Source organism: Mytilus galloprovincialis, chromosome 12 (assembly GCF_965363235.1).
Source record: "Mytilus galloprovincialis chromosome 12, xbMytGall1.hap1.1, whole genome shotgun sequence".
NCBI lineage: Eukaryota > Metazoa > Mollusca > Bivalvia > Mytilida > Mytilidae > Mytilus > Mytilus galloprovincialis.
The window spans coordinates 30,663,119-30,683,423 of NC_134849.1; the positions used below are offsets into that span (position 1 = coordinate 30,663,119).

The window sequence follows — 20,305 nt, forward strand, 5'->3', positions numbered from 1 at the left end:
TATCAACTCTATCTACTTTGTATAATTCCTTTCTTGTTTGTAATGACAAATGGAGATGTTAACAGGAACGCAACAACAAAGATTACCATTAGATCTCTATTAAGATCGATAGATAGTATTCAGCATTAGACAACTATTTATACAAGTACAATATTAAAAGCTCTTTGTAAAAGTATTGAATAAAAAAATGTAGGACCAATTTACCAAAAGTTAAAATTCAGAATAGTGAATGTGTCAAAGTGACAACAACCCCACAATAATGCAGACAACAGCCGAAGGCCACCAATGGGTCTTGAATGCAGCGAGAAAATACCACACCTGGAGGAGTTATTCAGCTGGAAAATAAAAACCAAGTGTACTATAGTTTGGGTTTTTAATGCTAATAATATTTTTTTTTAATTTATAGCTACACACTGCTACACTGAAGGGACATTATGTAAAATCCATTTTATAATGAAAGTGTTGAATTTGAAATTTATCTGTGAAAATAACTACAATAACCTTGACACTGTAGTTTTTCTTTTCATGATCCAGTTATTTATAGTTTGTTTTAAAAAAAAATGAATAATTCAGAACTTTTTTAAATCACATAGTTCTCATCTTGCTACACATGTTACTATTTATATCTTTTGAGAATTTGACCTTAAACTAGTTTCAGTGCTATATAAATAGAAACACACATATAGTAAGTTCATCTTAACGATATTTATGGCGCATTTCAAAATCTGAAAATCTAACTATCAATCGGATATTAAATACAAAAGGATTACATTTATATTTTTTTTTGCTTAACAACTCAATGGAAAATTCCAATGGCAACGTTCGAACTGCATGTTGTTGAAAATAACACTAGACCTGTAGACATATTTCCGCAATTTGTTTTATCGAAATGATCATACAGGTCAGGCTTTTGATACACACATTAGTAGGACTCTGTAACAGTAAGAGTAAGTAAAGTACTGTTTTTTTAGTGTTAGATGTATAAATCTGGTTCTATGTTATTTCAAGATAATTGAGTTAATACAATGTAAGGGTCATTATATAGATTTTAACCATTTTGCAACGATCATGTACAATTGCATCATTCTTTAAATTGCATTTAATTAATAAATATTCACTTTTCATAAGATTTATGGGCAATTTACAAAACGGTTTATTTGTTTTATGTCTAATAGAATGTATGACAGCTTGAAAGTGTCTAACGATTTCCAACATATCGTTTTACTCTTTTTAATTATGTCTTTCATGCTTATTGCTAAAGGTTGCGTTCAAATGTTGTAATTATATTTTTGGATATAGTTTACATTGGCACAAATATCGATTTTGTCATCAGCAAATAAAATCAAAATTACATGAATTATGTAATTTTTCTTCAAGCTGGATTTTCAAATACACATTCAGGTTCATTTTTTCAATGTTGTGGTTAATACCAAACTACCCTACAGCCGGTCGATATTATAACATTTGGCATTGCTCAAGTCATATCTTTTCTGACTGTCCATGACGTTAAAATACTAAATCCCTTGGATGTGTTTTAATTGATTTTAGTCTTTGGTGCATGATTTTTTTAATTTTTTTTATTGATAATGATTATGGCTTTTAACTAGCTTTCAGTAATGGCGAGTTCTATCATCTCGTACTTTTATGTCAATTTATCCTGTTGATACAAATGATAAATGTTTGAGTTGTCAATGACGTTACTTGCATTTTTTATGTTTAAAATTTTCACAATTTTCTGCATGAAAAAAAAATACTATTTTCTAAAAATGATAATAAACCGTTACCCGTAAGATCAATGCATTTTTTAGCGCATTGACTTTCTTAAGCTGTTAGCAATAAATATATCTTGCTTGAGATGGTCCATTGCTTGCATGTGCATGTTTCTAATTAAGGTAAGAATTATCTGACTCAAAAAAAAAACAATTCTTTAAGATTAATTTCTCCAAAACTCCTAAATTCATTTCTAAAAACTTTAACTCATTTTTAAAGCTGAAATTTTACTCCTTTTTATATAAAAATATTTTTTTTATAATAGTAATCTCAAAATATAGATCATTAATTGCCAAAAAAGTCGTCTCCAACTTGGACGAAATTGTCACATTCGATCAAATGGTAGTAAAAATTTGTTTTTATCACTTTAATCAACCATACACAAGCTAAATCACTGTTTATCAGATTTTTTATATATGCCTCTAGTAAGAAGATATATTGATCTTACTGCTACATGTAGTTGCCATTGCACCTTTCATTTATGGAGACTTATAAATTCATTTAGAAACAAATTATCGAAAAACTGGGACACGGTATTGTAGAAAATACTCCCTTTAATTACAAAGTCAAACCAACAGGGGTACCAACTCATCAAGTTTCTGTTTTCATTTTTCGCTAACAATTCTCAAAAAAAATTGTTCTGAGAAATTACCTTAAAACTGAATTTCTCCCTTATAACAGCTATTAATGCAACATAAATACAAACATTCCACTGAGAACTCTCAGAAGTGTTTTGACACCAATATTTCATCAACAGAACCACGCACTTTGTTTCTTTGATGCTCTAATACTGTATAATGTGCATCATGTGTGCATTGACCAACACTTACTTTGAATTTAGTGGGAGTTTGATGTCACAGATTTGACCACCATCTGTAATGTAGTAGTTAAATTATTGACAAAGCTCCGCCTCTGTCAGACAGTCTAATATAACAGCATAACAGAAATTACCAGCTGTATATTATCAATATCTAACATTATTATTATCACTATAAAGAATAATTTGTATTTGTATTTAAAAAAGAAACATATACTATTAAATATCAATAAAAGACATGCTAAAAAAAAAGAACAAGGCCATCTCATTTCTTGAAAATAGACTGTCCTACATGATTTTTGAGTTTTATGGAAGTGTAAAATTTCGCATCAATTGAAATTTGGTTTATATGCCTAAAACTCCCAACAGAAGACAGATTCAGAGACATATTCTTCTTCTTTGCAGTAAGAACATTAAAAGTGTTTGTCAGCTAGAGGCTCTAAAAGGTACTTTCACACTCTTTTAGAGTTGTGTTCATTTTGGTTATATGTTTTCCCTTTAGATTTTCTTCTTTTCATATCTTTTTCCTTTTCTAAGTTTACTTTCATTTCATATAAAGTACCTTCGTTGCAATAAACATGATACAATGAGATAAGATCACACTATATATCATGTGGTTAGGGATAACCAGCTGGACACTTGTATCAACAGATGATTGACATATTAGCCCCTCCTTAATGCCTATATATTTATAATGATTACAATGTTTTTTTTATTTACATAAGTTCATTATCAGTTTACTTCCTGTTGTGATGTGTTTATGATTTTGGAATTTTTACAAACTGTGCAGAATAATACTTACTTAAAAATTATGTGATAAAACATGTAAACAAATATATTAAAAAATCACTGTTAGACTGTAGTGCTGTCTTAATCAACAAACTTTATAAAGAGGAAATATTTAAACGTGTTGTACTTGTCTCTCTTAATTTAAACAGTAATTATTATGCATAGTTTTCAAACAAGTTTTATACACTTTTTATTATCTTTAAAAATCTTATTTGATATTTTTTCTTGTACATTGGTATTGTTTGATTATCCTGGTATAAAGTTTCAGAGTGCATATCCACTCGAATTAATACGGTGAAGTAATTTTGTCACGACGATTTAAATTTCCCCGTGTCAACTATCAAATTTATAGATGTTTGTATAAAACAAATAAAAAGTTCAAGACGGTTCGTGTATATACCAAGAAAATCATATAGCATTATATTGGATTCATTCAGTCATGTTAAATCGTATAGCAAAGAGTTGCCTGAGTGTGTACAAATTTACGTTTTATTCTCGAGGGACTATTTTGCCTGTTTTTCCGTAAAATTGGAAATGTTAAAATTTCATTTAAAAGTTCTTCCCTTTACTCTTAATCATCAAATACTCTGCATGTTTACTAGCTAATCACACTTACGAAAATCAAGGCCAATAACGACAAGGAATGAAATTATAATTTCTGTGCGGGTTGGGGTCTTATAAGAAAGCATCGGTGTTCACCTCTATGTTTTCTTTAACAGCTTTAATATACACAATGTATAGTTCATTAAATTTTATTTTCACGATAAACTTAATAGGTCTCTGGAAGCTGTTTATAATGTAGGAAATGAATATTTGTCCGTCATTCGAATGATACTGCAGTCGTCTCGATATATATCTTTTGGAACCTTTCTAGGATATTTCGACATGTTCTATACCGAAATTGTCCTTCATCCCCTGGTACAGTTATGTTCCAAAAAAAAACGTGACAAGTGTACGGTTAATTGTGCCGCATTTTGTATCCAAAGACATTCCTCTTGTTTGAGCAAAGTTTTCACATAGAAATAAATTTATTGTTTAAAAAAATAAATGTTACGGAAGCTAAAACGCCAAAGATTGCAAATCGACTAAGTAGTGATTTTTCTATCCCATTTCTTGCATCTGCAAAAATATATATCGAAACTTACAGACGTGTCTTCAAAAGCGTAACAATTGGCTTTCCATTTTATACTATAGAACGTTTTTGAACCGTTACATCACTCTTTGAAATTAATACTGACGTTATGTACCTTTCTATAGTTTTGTAGTTAAACTAATTCACATTTTGCCTGTAAATTGTTGTGAACAAATTAAAGTACTTATGAAATGCTAAGAATGTAAGTAAGTCATGCAGGATTCAATTGGCATACAATGGAGAATGGAAATGGGGAATGTGTCAAAGCGATAACAATCCCGACCATAGAGCATATAACAACCGAAGGCCACCAATGGGTCTTCAATGTAGCGAGAAACTCCCGCACCCAGAGGCGTCCTTCAGCTGGCCTCTAAACAAATATGCATACTAGTTCAGTGATAATGGACATCATAATAAACTCCGAATTATACACAAGAAACTAAAATTTAAAATCCTTCAAGACTAACAAAGACCAGAGACTCCTGACAGGCGCAAAATTGCGGCGAGGTTAAACATGACTTTGGGATACCAACCCCCTTAACAACTAGTCAATGAAGAAAAACAATGGCATAACAATACAGTATGTATTCAAATTTCGTCTCAACTTCAGGCCTTACAAAGTTAGATCAGCGTGCCATCAAAGTTTGTTCATTCCTCAGCGGGATCTAAACCCTTATTTCTGTGACATCATGACAACAGTGCCTGCATCGATATATGCTTTTCCACGTCTTTGTTTATCTACATTGTATCTACATTACATGATTTATAATGACAGGTAGCTTGAAATATCTTTCAAACCAGCTGTGTCCGGCGTAAAGTCGATAACATATTTACTTTGTTGTTAAATCAAAGTTTAATTTTGATGTATATGTCTGAACATGTAATAATTTTAGGCCAGACGTTCTTCCTATATTGTATCTTATTCCTTTCAAGTAATAAATACGTCTCAATATTTTACAACTTCACTCTCCATAAATGTTGTATTTTAGACACCCGTTTCCCCCAAAAAAGATTACTCAGGGATACTCGAATAAAAATAGAAAACAAATAAGGTTACACGTTTGAATCGCAAGCACTGGACGCATTGATTTATCACAAAGATCAGTATGATAGAATTGGAACTAAATTTAATATTTTGCTCATACATATTTTTCTGAATTAGATAAACAGAAACATACATGTAGGTTTTATCATGAGAAGAACCTCTTCTGAAAATAACCATGAACGTGCGTACGTTAGATCGATGGCTTTTTCTATACGGTATTAAACTGAATCGGCCATAACAACATAAACCCTCATATATAAGGTTATGATTTAAAATATTGTTGCATAGTTCATCCATTGCATGTGTTTACTTAATTTGTAAAAACGAGAATAGTACATATGTTGTACTTGTCTTGGTAATTCAGAGAAGTTTACATTATGTATTGCTTTCAAACCAGTTTAAGTCTCTTTAACAAAAATACTTTTCATGTATTTTAGTCACTTGTTTGATTCTAATGATATATGATTCTTTTTGATATTTTATAAGGTGTGTAGGTCAACCTCTCTCAAAATATAACAGTGACGTAAGTTTTTGATGAAAATATTGCTTAAGTTGTCTGTGTCAACTGTCAAAATATTACAGATGTTTGTATATAACAAATGATAAATTGAAGACGGTGTGTGTATTCACCACGACAACTCATGCCATAACATTTGCTTTATCAAGTCATTTTTTAAAAATAGCATAGCATAATAAAATCAGTCATAATGATACATGAGTCTTTGTGTTTTTGTGAGGGTTTAATTTCAATCCAACTCAAATCATAACAGTGACGTAAGTTTGTGACGACTATATTGCTAAAGATGATTGTGTCAACTGACAAAAGATGTTTGTATATTAAATAATCAATTGAAGACTTTGGTTTGTATATTCACCAACACAATGCATAACATCATATTTTGTGTTATTAAATCTTTATAAAATCTTATATCAAAAAGTACCTGTGTAAGTTCTACAATACTTTCTATATATTATATGTATGAATAAAAAAATTAATCCTTTGAAAATCTAATACCTGTTATACTATATCTTGTATCTGATAACAGATTAAAATCTGCATAAAACAATATGTATAAACTTTTCATGATCACAATTATTTTTAGAATTGATTATGCCTTCCCAAAAATGCAGAGGTTTATACACTTTTAATGAAAAAAGACTTAGCAGTTTGTATGTACTTTGGTTGTCAAGTGTTATGAAACTCCAATGTTTATGGAAAATATAAATTATGATGTGTTTTGAAGATTACTGTTTGATAACTTTAATGAGATGCAAACATCATTACAAACATTCAAAGAAATGTTTATACAAAGTCGACTATCTGAATCTAATCAAAAATGAAAAGTCTACTGATTTCAATTATTCATTACGTACATAACTTCTTTACGTCTGACAGCAAACATATTAATGAAAACAAACTTGCATTATTTAAAAAAATATTAAATACCGTATATGTTACAATCATCACTTAATATTATGGGCTCATCAATATGCGGAAGATAACAGAATTATGAGTATGTCTTATCCTAATTGATAGATCAGTGCAGCCGCTATATTTAATACAAGTCAATTCGTGCACTTTGTACTAAACTCAGGGCAAAAAATTATATATATATTCCTTAGCTTTAACGGAACGACAGTCTTTTCTACGCTGTGATGAGACACGTGTTTTATAAGCAATTGAGATAGGTACAAATTACATTAAGGAAATCATGTACTACCTAATTTTCTTTCTTAATCATACTGTAATGAATTTACGTCAAAATGTTTTGTATGAAGGCTTGTTAGAAAAAAATATACTCACTTTCTAAAATACTAATTTTTTATAAACACCTACAAAAAATATAAGACTTTTATTAATGAGTTTCAGGGGATAAATGTTGGATTTTGTGTAAAATAAATTTATAATGTATTGCTGAGGGTCACAACATAGAAATTATTTGTTAGCATAATTTTTTTCTCGCAAGAAAAGAATTAATGGATTTAGGCTTTGTCAACGATTGAAAATTTATCTTTGATCCAAAAGCCATCCAAGCTTAACCAAATCTGCGCCATCTCGCATTTTTAAACGATCATCCAGAATTCTCTATGTGTGTATGTGTATGCGAGGGACTATGCTTAACAGGTCATATATAAATGACATCTCTTGCTTTCAACCAGAAGGTATTGTAGACTCTCGGAGTGGCACATTAGTTACTGTCTTGCAAGAAGCTCCTTCCTGATAATTGCAACATATAATACCTATGTTTCTGGTATATGTTGAATTTTAACAATCTAGCATTTATAATTAAATTAGTAAACCTTCTGGTTTCACTTTGACTTCTTTCCCGACACTTCAGTCAAATGAAATGTATATCGTTTTCTTTCTACACTGTGAAAAAGGTAATATGAGAGTGTCGTTGTTATAGCTTTGTATTTTACACAAGACACATGCAAGAGATACCAGTTAATGTGAGAATTCACATTTCCTGTTCTCATTCCCCATGAAAGACAACTAGTAGAAAACCTTTGATGTGTTTCCCTATCTAAGTGATAGCGTGTCAATTGTGAGAATAATGACAAAATGTATGTTAATTGTTTTCTACAATAACTTCATGTTATTCAGATATCAGGTTAAAACTATAGGAGCAAAAAATACCAGTCATTGCGAAAAATGAAAAATACTAACGGACAAACAATAGTACACAAAACACAACATAGTAAAAAGGTTAAAAAACATGAATCTCACCAAAAGCTGGGGGTGATCTCAGATGCTCCACATGTGGCACCCGTCGTGTTGCGTATGTAAGTACAAACCCTGTAAAAAGTCTATTTCGGTAGATCACATTCGTTCTTAGCGAACGGGATGATACATTTTGTAGTTACGACTTCAGGAACATATTCACTATCATCTGTAAAGTGAATATTCCATAACAATCAACCAACTGGTGATGCCGTCCGTAAAATTTGGAACGCTTGATTTAATAGCTTCCTTGTGATTAGCAACCCTCGATCAAGGACATCATGATAGGAAATACAAACCCGAATTATTGACAGTATACTTCGTATGCAATCGCATGGAATGTATTGAATACAAATTGAAAATTAACAATTGGGAAGCTGAAATCATATTTGTCGTAACGTTTTAATATTAACCGACCCTCATTTTATATGTCAATTTATAGATGTAAGTCAAGATATAAGGCAGACTTAACTGTACAGTTATAAATGCTCATAGTGTTATTAGTACTTTTAGTAGAAAATATAAGTTTTAAAGAGTCAGCGAAACTGTTCAAAATTTGAATTTACTGTGATTAAAACAATACACATTTTTCACTAACAATTAGTTTTAGGGAATAATGAGGCTCTAAAACCACCTGATGTAACAAAGTTTCAGAAGTACTTTTCGTTTTCCTGTTATATCGATGTTTCAAAAATATAAAAAGATTTCAGACGTTTTTAACCTGCCATTTGGACAATTGTTCTCATTTTGAATGGTTTCATGGGATACTAGCTCTCATTATTCTGTTGTATACACTTCATTTCAAATACAGAACGTATTGACATGCTTGCATCATTTTTAAAATTTATAAATTCAAAATGTTCTTATTATATTCTAAAATCCCAATCTAAAATTTGTTTATGGCTTAAACATTATGCTTTATTTGGATTTTTTTTTTGTTTTTCATGACATTTCTTGAACAAATCTTGCATCACATTTATGAGTTTGACTGTCCCTCTGGTATCTTTCGTCCCTCTTTGCACATATAAAAATTATCTTTGATATTACGTACATCACAATTTGAATTCGTACATATTATATATTCTTCATTAGAACTCCACAACGTGAAGTATAAAGCAGTTGTTCTCATCTAAATATGTCCATTGTATTATTGTTCAGAAAGAACACAAACCTTTCTTTATAATCTGCACACTATTTTGATTAAATAGAAAATTTGTTGTCACTCATAAACAATTGTATACAACTGTTACAAGCGTCAGTACAATTGTTAAATCTATCCTGAAGCATTGTCCGAGATACAAAATCCATTACGTAATTGGTGTTTAATATGTAATGTACAGTTCAAATGTGGACACTGTTAAAATGGTCTTTTAAGATAACATATCATTTATTTCTAATAAGACGCAGTATTTTTAATAAAAAGTCACATCGAATATGTAATTGTGTACGAAATGGATGTAATTTGTATTTACACTATATCTCAATTACTTTATTTACTGGTTGTGCTCATCATGATCAATATGATATGAGCCACCATTTGGGCAGATTCATCTCGTACTTCTGAAGGACTTACGATCATCCTGGTGAGTAACTTGCTGCTTAGTAATGAAATGTTCTATGTAGTGTTTTGTGGACTTATTTGTGTCTTTTCGTCACATTAATTTAACTAAGATATTAATAAACAAGCTAATAATAACCATTTTCGCCACGCTTTGTTAACATTTAAATCATACTTTAGAAACCTTACCAGGTAAACGTGTGCAGTCAAATCTCAACTAAATGTTAATATGGTTAAGGTTAATGGAGATTTAACATCGCGATCGACATTGATACACCCGAATAGTAAATATTAAACAACGCAACAAAATTTATATCTGAAGATGTAACTATAAACATTTACTCATTTTTGTAGGATAACAAAGATATTGACCAATTGTGAAAAACAAATAGCTCACAAAACTATTTATATAAGAAGAATATCGATAATGGAACGGGCAAAAGGTAAATAAAAGTTTGAAATGCCTTTTTAAGATATATCTATAAATCGAATATATAATGGATATAAATTTACCATAAAATTTCAATACAGCCGTCTAACACATAGCAATATTATTAGTCATTTGAAAGCTTGTTATCTATACTGTTTTGTTATACCCGGCCATAAAAAAAATTAGAATGGTGTTATTTCTGTCAAATCAATATCTAAGGTTTAAGACATTACAATTTCAAGATGCCAGTATTCATGCATATTTTGTCATCCGAATTATTAAAAAAAAGTATATGAAAATAAGGAAGACTCTAAGAAGAGAGATTTACAGTCACTTTTCAAACTTAATGTTGTATGTTTATCACGTGCTTTTAATGAAGAGCACATTTCCCCCAGAGATTTCATATAAGATGCTAGACATGAATGATCATCGAAATGTTTCTTATAATTCATTTTTTATGATCACTTGAAGTTTTAATCCAGAGGTCATTAAGGTTTTAACGACATCATTGGATTACACAATATAAAAGCCAATCATTATATCTCAAATATAACGACATACTGCAAAAAAAATCGATTTTGTAAAAAAGATATTTTACTTCATTAAGCTAGTATATTACTTGTTCATTTAAATCATACCGTTTTTTGATTATGTCATAATATTGGATTTGTTTTAATGAAAATATCGATTGAACATGAAACAGTAGATGAAAGTCCTTTAAGCAACAGCAATGGCTTAAATAGAAAAATGTAACGGTTTAGCTAGCTATAAAACCAGGTTTACTTCACCCTTTTCTACATAAGAAAACGTCTGTACCCTGTCAGGTATATGACAGTTGTTGTTCGTTCGTTTGATTTGTTTGAGAATTTGATTTTGCCATTTGATAAGTGAATTAACGTTTTGAATTTTCCTCTGATTTCAGGATTTTTGTGTACATTAATGTCATATTAGAAAAATTTGAAAACAGTTGTATGTACCTAATCACGATAAATAAAGGCAGCAATAGTTAACCGCTTCTCAAAAGTCATGATTCGATAAAGAGAAATCAAATCCGTTTACAAAATAAAACCGAAGAAAAAACCCATTAACTATAAGAGGAAAACAACGAAAGAAGAGAAACATTGAAGTGAAAAAAAAAGCCAACACACATAGAAAAGAATTTATCTGATGATAACTGCCATATTCCTGATTGGTATAGGATATTTTAAGAAAAGAAATGGATTAAACTGGTTTGATGGCAGCCAAACATCACGCTGATATGGCAATGGTGACAAATATACCTTTAATTACAACACTATGTGACAGAAATACAGCAACAACAAACGCAAGAGAACTCAGCACAGAGAAACGCACAAATAAATAGAATAAAAGACGGTAAAACATGTAAACCGCACAAAAACAACGAACATCTTTCATTAACTACAACACAATTTTGTCACGAATACAATCTTGAAATGCATACAATTATTGTCACAATACAAATCAAAACAATTACCATGACTATATATGTCGATATGAGTTACTCATTTAATGTGGCCCTGTCCTTTAAAAGACTCAAATTTGATACTTGCAAGAGACAATCAACTCAAATTAACTTGTACATAAATGTTGTATTAGATTAGTAAAGAAAATGATGTTAGCAAAGTCAATTAAAAAAAAACAATATAGTAATACATAATTATATCATATAGCATATACCTAATAATTTTAGAGTCACTGCCACTATGCGAACCTTGTTCGCTGACAAACAAAAATGAGCATTCAAAATATTACTGTACATATTGTGAAGAGTACTATTGTGGACGTTGTTTTGCTAGCCATAGTTCTCAAAAATCATCTAAAGCCCATGATGTTCTGACCATTGAAGATGTTTTACCAGCCACTCATCATTGTGAACCATGTTACGAAAATCAACACAATGTCAATCCAGTAAACAGATGTGAAGACTGTGACGAATACCTTTGTGAAAGCTGTACAATGGTACATTTATCTCAAAAACAGAATAAAGGACATACCATCAAACCTTTACCAAGGCCTGTATCTTGCTATCCTTGTTCAGCTAATGATACGAACAAAATTGCAACAGCTTTTTGCTTAAACTGCGAAGATCCAGAACCATTGTGTGATGATTGTGCAGACCAACACAAACTAATGAAGAAAACAAAGAATCATAAGATGAACAAGAACAAGTTTACACTTAATCTGAAGTAATTTGTGTTGTTGTATATTTTGGTAGTTAAAAGAGATAAGTACCAATTAATTGTTATGTAAACAAACGAATAATTTAAAATAAAATATGATAGTTAAAGTCCTTACAGTAAAGTATTCTTTAAGGTTTAATTAACTTTTCATCACAAATTGAGATTGCATTTCTTTGACAAACTGCTAAATGAAACATATAATTGCAAACCTTTAGACATGTTGTTATGGTTCTTATGTAATCTTTGAAGCAGATAAAGTGAAAATTTCATTTCAGATTTAGTCAGAAGATAGAAAGGCTTGAAACCAACATTCAGAATGAAACTGAAACTGTAAAGGCTCAAAAACTGATCACCAATGTACAGGAAAAAAGTACAGGTCAGTGATTTGTCGTTATTTTCTTTTAAAATATAAGGGATCACTTATATTTATGAAATTATCCTCTGTCTTATTAGTTTATGCATGATTGTTACTTTGACTGAAATCGAAATTTGTTACCGATAACAGCATTATGTCATTACCATATTATTTTAAGTCAGAATTTATACGAAATATAATTTGCATCACGGTGACATAAATATACTAGTAATTAAGATTGTGCTTGTGTATCAATAGTTCTGGTGAAAAATTAATGAAAAAGAACAACCTGAAAATGAAAAAAGTTTAGATCCAAGAAAGTTCAGACCAAAATTATACTAATTGCATCTAAAAACATATACTGTAATAATGGAAACACGTGATTTCCAAAGTCTTCACTACCAGTTTTATATATTTCAATCCCTTTCCCGAAATGAGCTCGCATTACTACATTGTAATTTCCAGTATTGTTTTGTTATTTGTAGAACCAAAGTGTGAACCATGTGAAAAAAGAGGAAAACCAACAATAGCTATATATTTTTGTCACGATTGCGAAGAAAGATATTGCGAAGCATGCATGAAAAAACACACGATTAGCAAAAACACTAGAAATCATCGTCTCGGCAATATACCACATGATGCAAACAATGTTTATACTTGCGATCTATGTAAATTTAATAACATCGTTACTGCGGCAAACTATTTTTGTGAAAATTGCGAAGACATGTTATGCGGCAATTGCCAGAAAATTCACCAATCACAAAATATGTCCAGAGATCATAAGATCCAAGTCATATCAAAGCAAATTGTACGATGCGCCATTTGTTGTGAACTTGGAGAACATTCACAAGCCACATGTTATTGCTTGGATTGTAAATACCCAGAACCGTTATGTTCAATATGTGCGGAAGAACATACTATGATGAAACGGAATAAAAATCACCTATTTTCAAAGGAAATCTTTACATTCACGGAACGGTAATACATATTTGCTCTTGTGTTATGCCCGTGTTTTGAATTTCAATTAACGTAAACTTTGTATTCCTGGTAAATCAGTAACCCAAGAATTTGTTTACTCCGAATCCTTAACCCACTCTCAATATTTTGATAAATACAAATATATAGTTTGGAAGTATGGAAGCAAACATTTTTAACAAACGGAATAGCACGTTTGAATTTGTACGATGATGTGTTTAACCTCAAAACCGGTAAATTAAGTAAGGTTCAGGTCAAACTTATCGATCCTTGAATAACTATATTCCAAATGGTTACCAATTGCACACTAGTACTGTTGTTATATCTATCTTGGAGTATTGGTTTTATCAGCATAGATTTTGTTATTTTCACAATAAGCTAAAACTAAACGATATATTATTTGTTTACACATATGTACTTTTAAAGTTCTTCAACTAATATTGTTGCTTTTGCACAAGATTATATTTTTTTTACTGTTAATGCCATCCTCATACGTAATCCATTGGAAGTTGGATGTGAACTGATTTATATTTTAGTCTTGGATATACGATTATTATCGGCCACTGATATTGACTTTTAACAAGCTGTCTATTACTGCAAGTATTTTCGTATTATACTTTGTGTCTTTCGAATTGATGTGTTTGATGTTGCTGCTTTGTTCTGTTGACTTGAGTATCGGTTGGTTTTATTAATATAGAGTAAACGGAAATGATAGGATCGTGCTCCGAATATAACAGGAATATATTGTTGATAGAATTGATTAATAAAATAGCACAGTTGACAAAGTTGAAATATCCAGACACGAAGAAAGTAATTATAGTCTTATGTAGACGAAACGCGCGTCCGACGTACTAAATTATAATCTTTGTACATTTGATAACTTTTTATACTACATAAAAAATGTTGAATCAATCGATTATCGAATACTGTACCATTCTCCTATTAGGGTATTATATGATATAAGTCCCTTCATGTGAAGAGGGGAAAAAGATACCAGAGGGACAGCGAAAAGCATAGATAAAAAATAAACTTTCAACGCCATGGCTAAAAACGAAAAAGACAAACAGACAAATAGTAGTAAACAAGACATAACATAGAAAACTAAAGAGTAAGCAACACTAACCCCACCATATATTGGGGGTGATTTTAGTAGCTTCGGAAGGGTAATCAGATCCTGCTCTACATGTGGCACCTGTCGTGTTCCCTTGTAATGCTTGGCAGAACGTGTGAAACTGTCTCCCATAATGTAACGTTGTACCTGATATTTCATTTCTTCCCTATATAGATTTCGGGATGTAAGTAAGTATGCCATATGCATGATATGTTATACTATTTTAATATTCTCTAACTATATGCATGAACGAGCAAATATGTTCCCGAAACTGTTCCCAATTATACAATATATTATTTGATAAGTTTCTTTATTCTAATCTTCACTATGCAATACCTGTGTGCACATTTTATTGTATTTATTGAACCAAATATGTTGTTGGTGTTTCTGTAACATAACATGGCATTGCTACATCTTGGAATAGTCATGCTATACCATCATGTCCTTTCAATTAAATATATGTCTCAATTATTTTGGGGTTGATGTGCACAAAACTTGTCAAGGACATATGAAGTATGTTTTTTTTAAATGTTGCTCACATTACCTCTTGGTTTAATTATGAACAATTCTTTCAAATAGCTTAAAAGAGAAAGAGACGACAATACAAGACCTGCAAGGAGAGAATGAAAACTTAAAGGTTGATATAAAATTTAAACAAGATGAAATAGACAGATTATCAAAGTAAGTTTTAGTAGAAAATATAGAGAATTTAAAAAAAGAAATTTGGTTAAGGCTGCTTTCTTTTTCCGTTTGTAATACTTTATCTGAAAAATTGATGTAATTCAAAGAATAACAAAAACAAATTGAAGACACAAAGTAAATCGATGTGATTCGTGTTATCGGTGTTTATTTTTTTATTAAGTTAGTTGACTTTTAATCATTTGAATTTTTTGTCAGAGCGTTCTCAGTTTGTGTGTTAAAGGATTAATACCCTTATCAATGACAAACACTCTTTCAAAAATTATTCAATTGAATTGCTGTTCCTCAGTCTTTGCAGTTTAATATATTTTTCGCGTAGTAATTATGTTTACAACTTATAAATTTGTTGATTTAACATATTTCCTATCTCGTTTTATAAACAACATGCTTAAACTTTACCAAGCTTGTAATAACTGCTACTGAAAATCAACAGACAATAATAAATAACAAGTAATACATTATCTGTTATTTGTCTTTTGTCATTTCTGACATAGCGTGGATTTATACTGCGGGAGATGCATGCACAACAGGAAACACTTTTCTGTCGATGCATCTTATCTCGCTCGTCTGGAGATTGTGTAATTCCTCTGGTATTTGTTCATGTTGTTTGATATATTTCATACCTTAGTTTATCTTGTCCTAGGCGATTGACGAGATTTAATAATTGTAAAATTTCAGTTACTTTAACATGTTTAATTAACATGTGTCAGGATCAATTTACATTGTATTTGATAGTATCAATGAGTTATACTTTACAAACTAAAAAGGTTGTTTTTTTTATTTCGTTTACAATATACTCACCCTAATTGCTGGACCATCAGACATAACCTTTAGAACTTCTAACCACATCTATCAAAGTTCTGTATACTAGTATCTAGACTTTCTTATTAATAATTAAGGAATGACTGTACTATTTTTTCTGTCTATGAAGAAATATTATAAAAAAATTGGTGCACACTGAATAACGCGCGTAACGGGTTATTTAGCAGTGTGCACCACATTTATTTATGTTATTTCGAATAGACAGAAAAAATATAACAGTCATTTCTTATAATTTAATTCTAAATTCCATTTTAAAGCGTAGAAAACCATAAAAAAACGTTGATGGTGTCACGGTCACATGACTAAATTATGTCTATGGGCTGATAACAAAATAACGACAGCCAATCAGAAGACGCGTTACATCCAAAATTAAATTATACAGTTATAATTTACTTCACAACATCGCATCTATATGTTTCCCTGAAAATCTTTAAAACTATTTAGTTGTCTTATCTAAATGGGTTATATGACTTAAACCATCTGTATGTAGAATAAGGATATAGTGACTTTGCAAAAAAAAACCCACCAAAATAACACTTTCTAATAACAAAATATTGATTATCATAATAAGTCATAGCTTTTATGCACTAGGATATTTAATACATGTTCAAATGAATATCTGTACTTGTTTAGATCATTGGAATGGTTTAAAGAAACGGAAAAAGTAGTAACGGAGCTACGGAAGGAGAATGAAGAACAAAAAAATGAGTTACAGCAAAGATATTTGAAAGAATTGTCACAGTAGGTATTTTTTTAATGCACTACGTTCTTCGTCTTTTTGAAAATTTAAAATGTAAGATTCCATATATGGGAACTTGACATAAACAAACAGTGCAGAGACCAAAGGCAACCAAAAGCCATGATTTCAAGATAAGGAGACCCTATTTAACACATCTTTAGTGCATATGTGAACCAGCAATTATTGCAATACTAGAAGAAGTGTTAAAACAAACCGTGCAGAGACCAAAGGCAAACAAAAGCCTTGCTTTCGAGTTACATAGACACAACTTAAGACAGCTTTAATAGTATAACTATGTACCCGCAACTATAACATACTAAAGGAAAGAGTTTTAAAAATTTGCGGAAGTTCGTCAACATGCGCGAAAGCGAGTAAGAAACGGGTTGATTACGGTCTTCGAAGTTTGGTATTTTATAAAATAAAACAAATTTCGTTTTCTGTAGAAAAAAAGGTTGCTTCACAGATATATTTAAAAAAAATAGAAACTAAACATATTGATCCGTTTGAAGAATATATCAAAACTTTCACCGAATTTCAAACCATCATGCAATGCTGTTTTGCTCTTCCAGTTAATTTTCGATCCCAAATATTTTTGGGATATGTGCACAAACTTTTTCAGGGACTGTAATATAAAAAAAGAAGATGTGGTAGATTGCCAATGAGACAACTATCCACAAAAGACTAAAATGCCACCGACATTAACAACTATAGGTCACCGTACGGCCTTCAACAACGAGCAAGGCCCATACTGCATAGTCAGCTATAAAAAGCCCCTTAAGACAATGTAAAACAGTTCAAACGAGAAAACTAACGACCTTATTTATGTGAGAAAAAAAATGAACGAAAAACAAATATGTAACACATGAACAAACGACAACCACTGAATTACAGGCTCCTGACTTGGGACCGGCACATACATAAATAATGTGGCGGGGTTAAACATGTTAGCGGGATCCCAATCCCCTAACCTGGGACAGTGGTTTAACAGTACAACATAAGAACGAACTATACAAATCAGTTGAAAAAGACTTAACTCATCAGATGTACAAAAATACAAGTTGACGTGGCCCGGTACTTATACATCCATACACAAAAAGACACAATCAACAGATCTGAGAGTAGGCGCAGTTATCTGACAGCTAGTTCAAAGCCACTAACAACTAATAAATAAATCATGCATACTAGTGTTGTATTTAATTAATTTTGCTCACATTACTTTTGGGTTTAATCATGTACAAACATTTTAATAGAAGACAAGAGAAAGAGACGACAATACACGACCTGCAAGGAGAGAATGACAAACTAAAGGCTGACATAAAATTTCAACAAGAGGAAAAAGAAAAACTATCAAAGTGAGTTTTAGTAAAAAATGTTTTGAGTATCAAAAAAATGATTCGGTTAAAACTGCCTTCTATTTTCATCAATAACATTTTTTCTGAAAAAAATATGCAATTAAAAAATTAATGAAAAAAATATGAATACACATACAAAGTTAATCGGTTGGACTTGTATTGATCAGCATTTAGTCTTTTTTCAATTTGTTTGACTTTAAATCATTTGGATGTTTTTTATCAGAGCGTTCTCAGTTGTATTCGATTTTCATGAGATTATGATATCATTACCGCTTGTGATGGTGCTGTTCGAGAACGGGCACTGAATTTGACGGTCAAACGTTAGTTGTGTATGCTACAAATTTCGATGTGAATTTAAAGGATTAATACCCTTAACAATGACAAACACTTTCAATTATTATTCAATTGAATTCTGTTCCTCAGTCTTTACAGTTTGATATATTTTTTGGCGTAGTAATTTTGTCTCCACTTTATACATTTGTTGATTTAACATATTTCCTATCTCGTTTTATAAACAACATGCTTAAACTTTACCAAGCTTGTAATAACTGCTACTGAAAATCAACAGACAATAATAAATAACAAGTAATACATTATCTGTTATTTGTCTTTTGTCATTTCTGACATAGCCTGGATTTATACTGCGGGAGATGCATGCACAACAGGAAACACTTTTCTGTCGACGCATCTTATCTCGCTCGTCTGGAGATTTTTAATTCCTCTGGTATTTGTTCATGTTGTTTGATATATTTCATACCTTAGTTTATCTTGTCCTAGGCGATTGACGAGATTTAATAATTGTAAAATTTCAGTTACTTTAACATGTTTAATTAACATGTGTCAGGATCAATTTACATTGTATTTGATAGTATCAATGAGTTATACTTTACAAACTAAAAAGGTTGTTTTTTTTATTTCGTTTACAATATACTCACCCTAATTGCTGGACCATCAGACATAACCTTTAGAACTTCTAACCACATCTATCAAAGTTCTGTATACTAGTATCTAGACTTTCTTATTAATAATTAAGGAATGACTGTACTATTTTTTCTGTCTATGAAGAAATATTATAAAAAAATTGGTGCACACTGAATAACGCGCGTAACGGGTTATTTAGCAGTGTGCACCACATTTATTTATGTTATTTCGAATAGACAGAAAAAATATAACAGTCGTTTCTTATAATTTAATTCTAAATTCCATTTTAAAGCGTAGAAAACCATAAAAAAAACGTTGATGGTGTCACGGTCACATGACTACATTATGTATATGGGCTGATAACAAAATACTACAGCCAATCAGAAGACGCGTTACATCCAAAATTAAATTATACAGTTATAATTTACTTCACAACATCGCATCTATATGTTTCCCTGAAAATCTTTAAAACTATTTAGTTGTCTTATCTAAATGGGTTATATGACTTAAACCATCTGTATGTAGAATAAGGATATAGTGACTTTGCAAAAAAAAACCCACCAAAATAACACTTTCTAATAACAAAATATTGATTATCATAATAAGTCATAGCTTTTATGCACTAGGATATTTAATACATGTTCAAATGAATATCTGTACTTGTTTAGATCATTAAAATGGTTTAAAGAAACGGAAAAAGTAGTAACGGAGCTACGGAAGGAGAATGAAGAACAAAAAAATGAGTTACAGCAAAGATATTTGAAAGAATTGTCACAGTAGGTATTTTTTTAATGCACTACGTTCTTCGTCTTTCTGCAGATTTAAAATGTAAGATTCCATATATGGGAACTTGACATAAACAAACAG

At 30.8% G+C, this 20,305-nt stretch overlaps 1 protein-coding gene across 3 annotated transcripts in view; it reads left to right on the forward strand.

Annotated features, from left to right (window-relative positions):
* Positions 1-613: 613 nt before the first annotated feature.
* LOC143055449 (uncharacterized) overlaps positions 614-20,305 on the forward strand; it is a 41,812-nt gene continuing 22,120 nt past the window's right edge. The window contains exons 1-9 of one of the 3 annotated variants that reach the window (XM_076228593.1): positions 614-947; positions 10,188-10,276; positions 11,975-12,470; positions 12,740-12,840; positions 13,305-13,797; positions 15,485-15,586; positions 17,060-17,167; positions 18,416-18,517; positions 20,107-20,214. In XM_076228593.1, the coding sequence (XP_076084708.1) occupies positions 10,261-10,276; positions 11,975-12,470; positions 12,740-12,840; positions 13,305-13,797; positions 15,485-15,586; positions 17,060-17,167; positions 18,416-18,517; positions 20,107-20,214 (1,526 nt within the window). In that variant the 5' untranslated portion in view covers positions 614-947; positions 10,188-10,260. The remainder of the gene's footprint in view (positions 948-10,187; positions 10,277-11,974; positions 12,471-12,739; positions 12,841-13,304; positions 13,798-15,484; positions 15,587-17,059; positions 17,168-18,415; positions 18,518-20,106; positions 20,215-20,305) is intronic. The other 2 variants (XM_076228592.1, XM_076228594.1) reach the window with 2 other exon arrangements.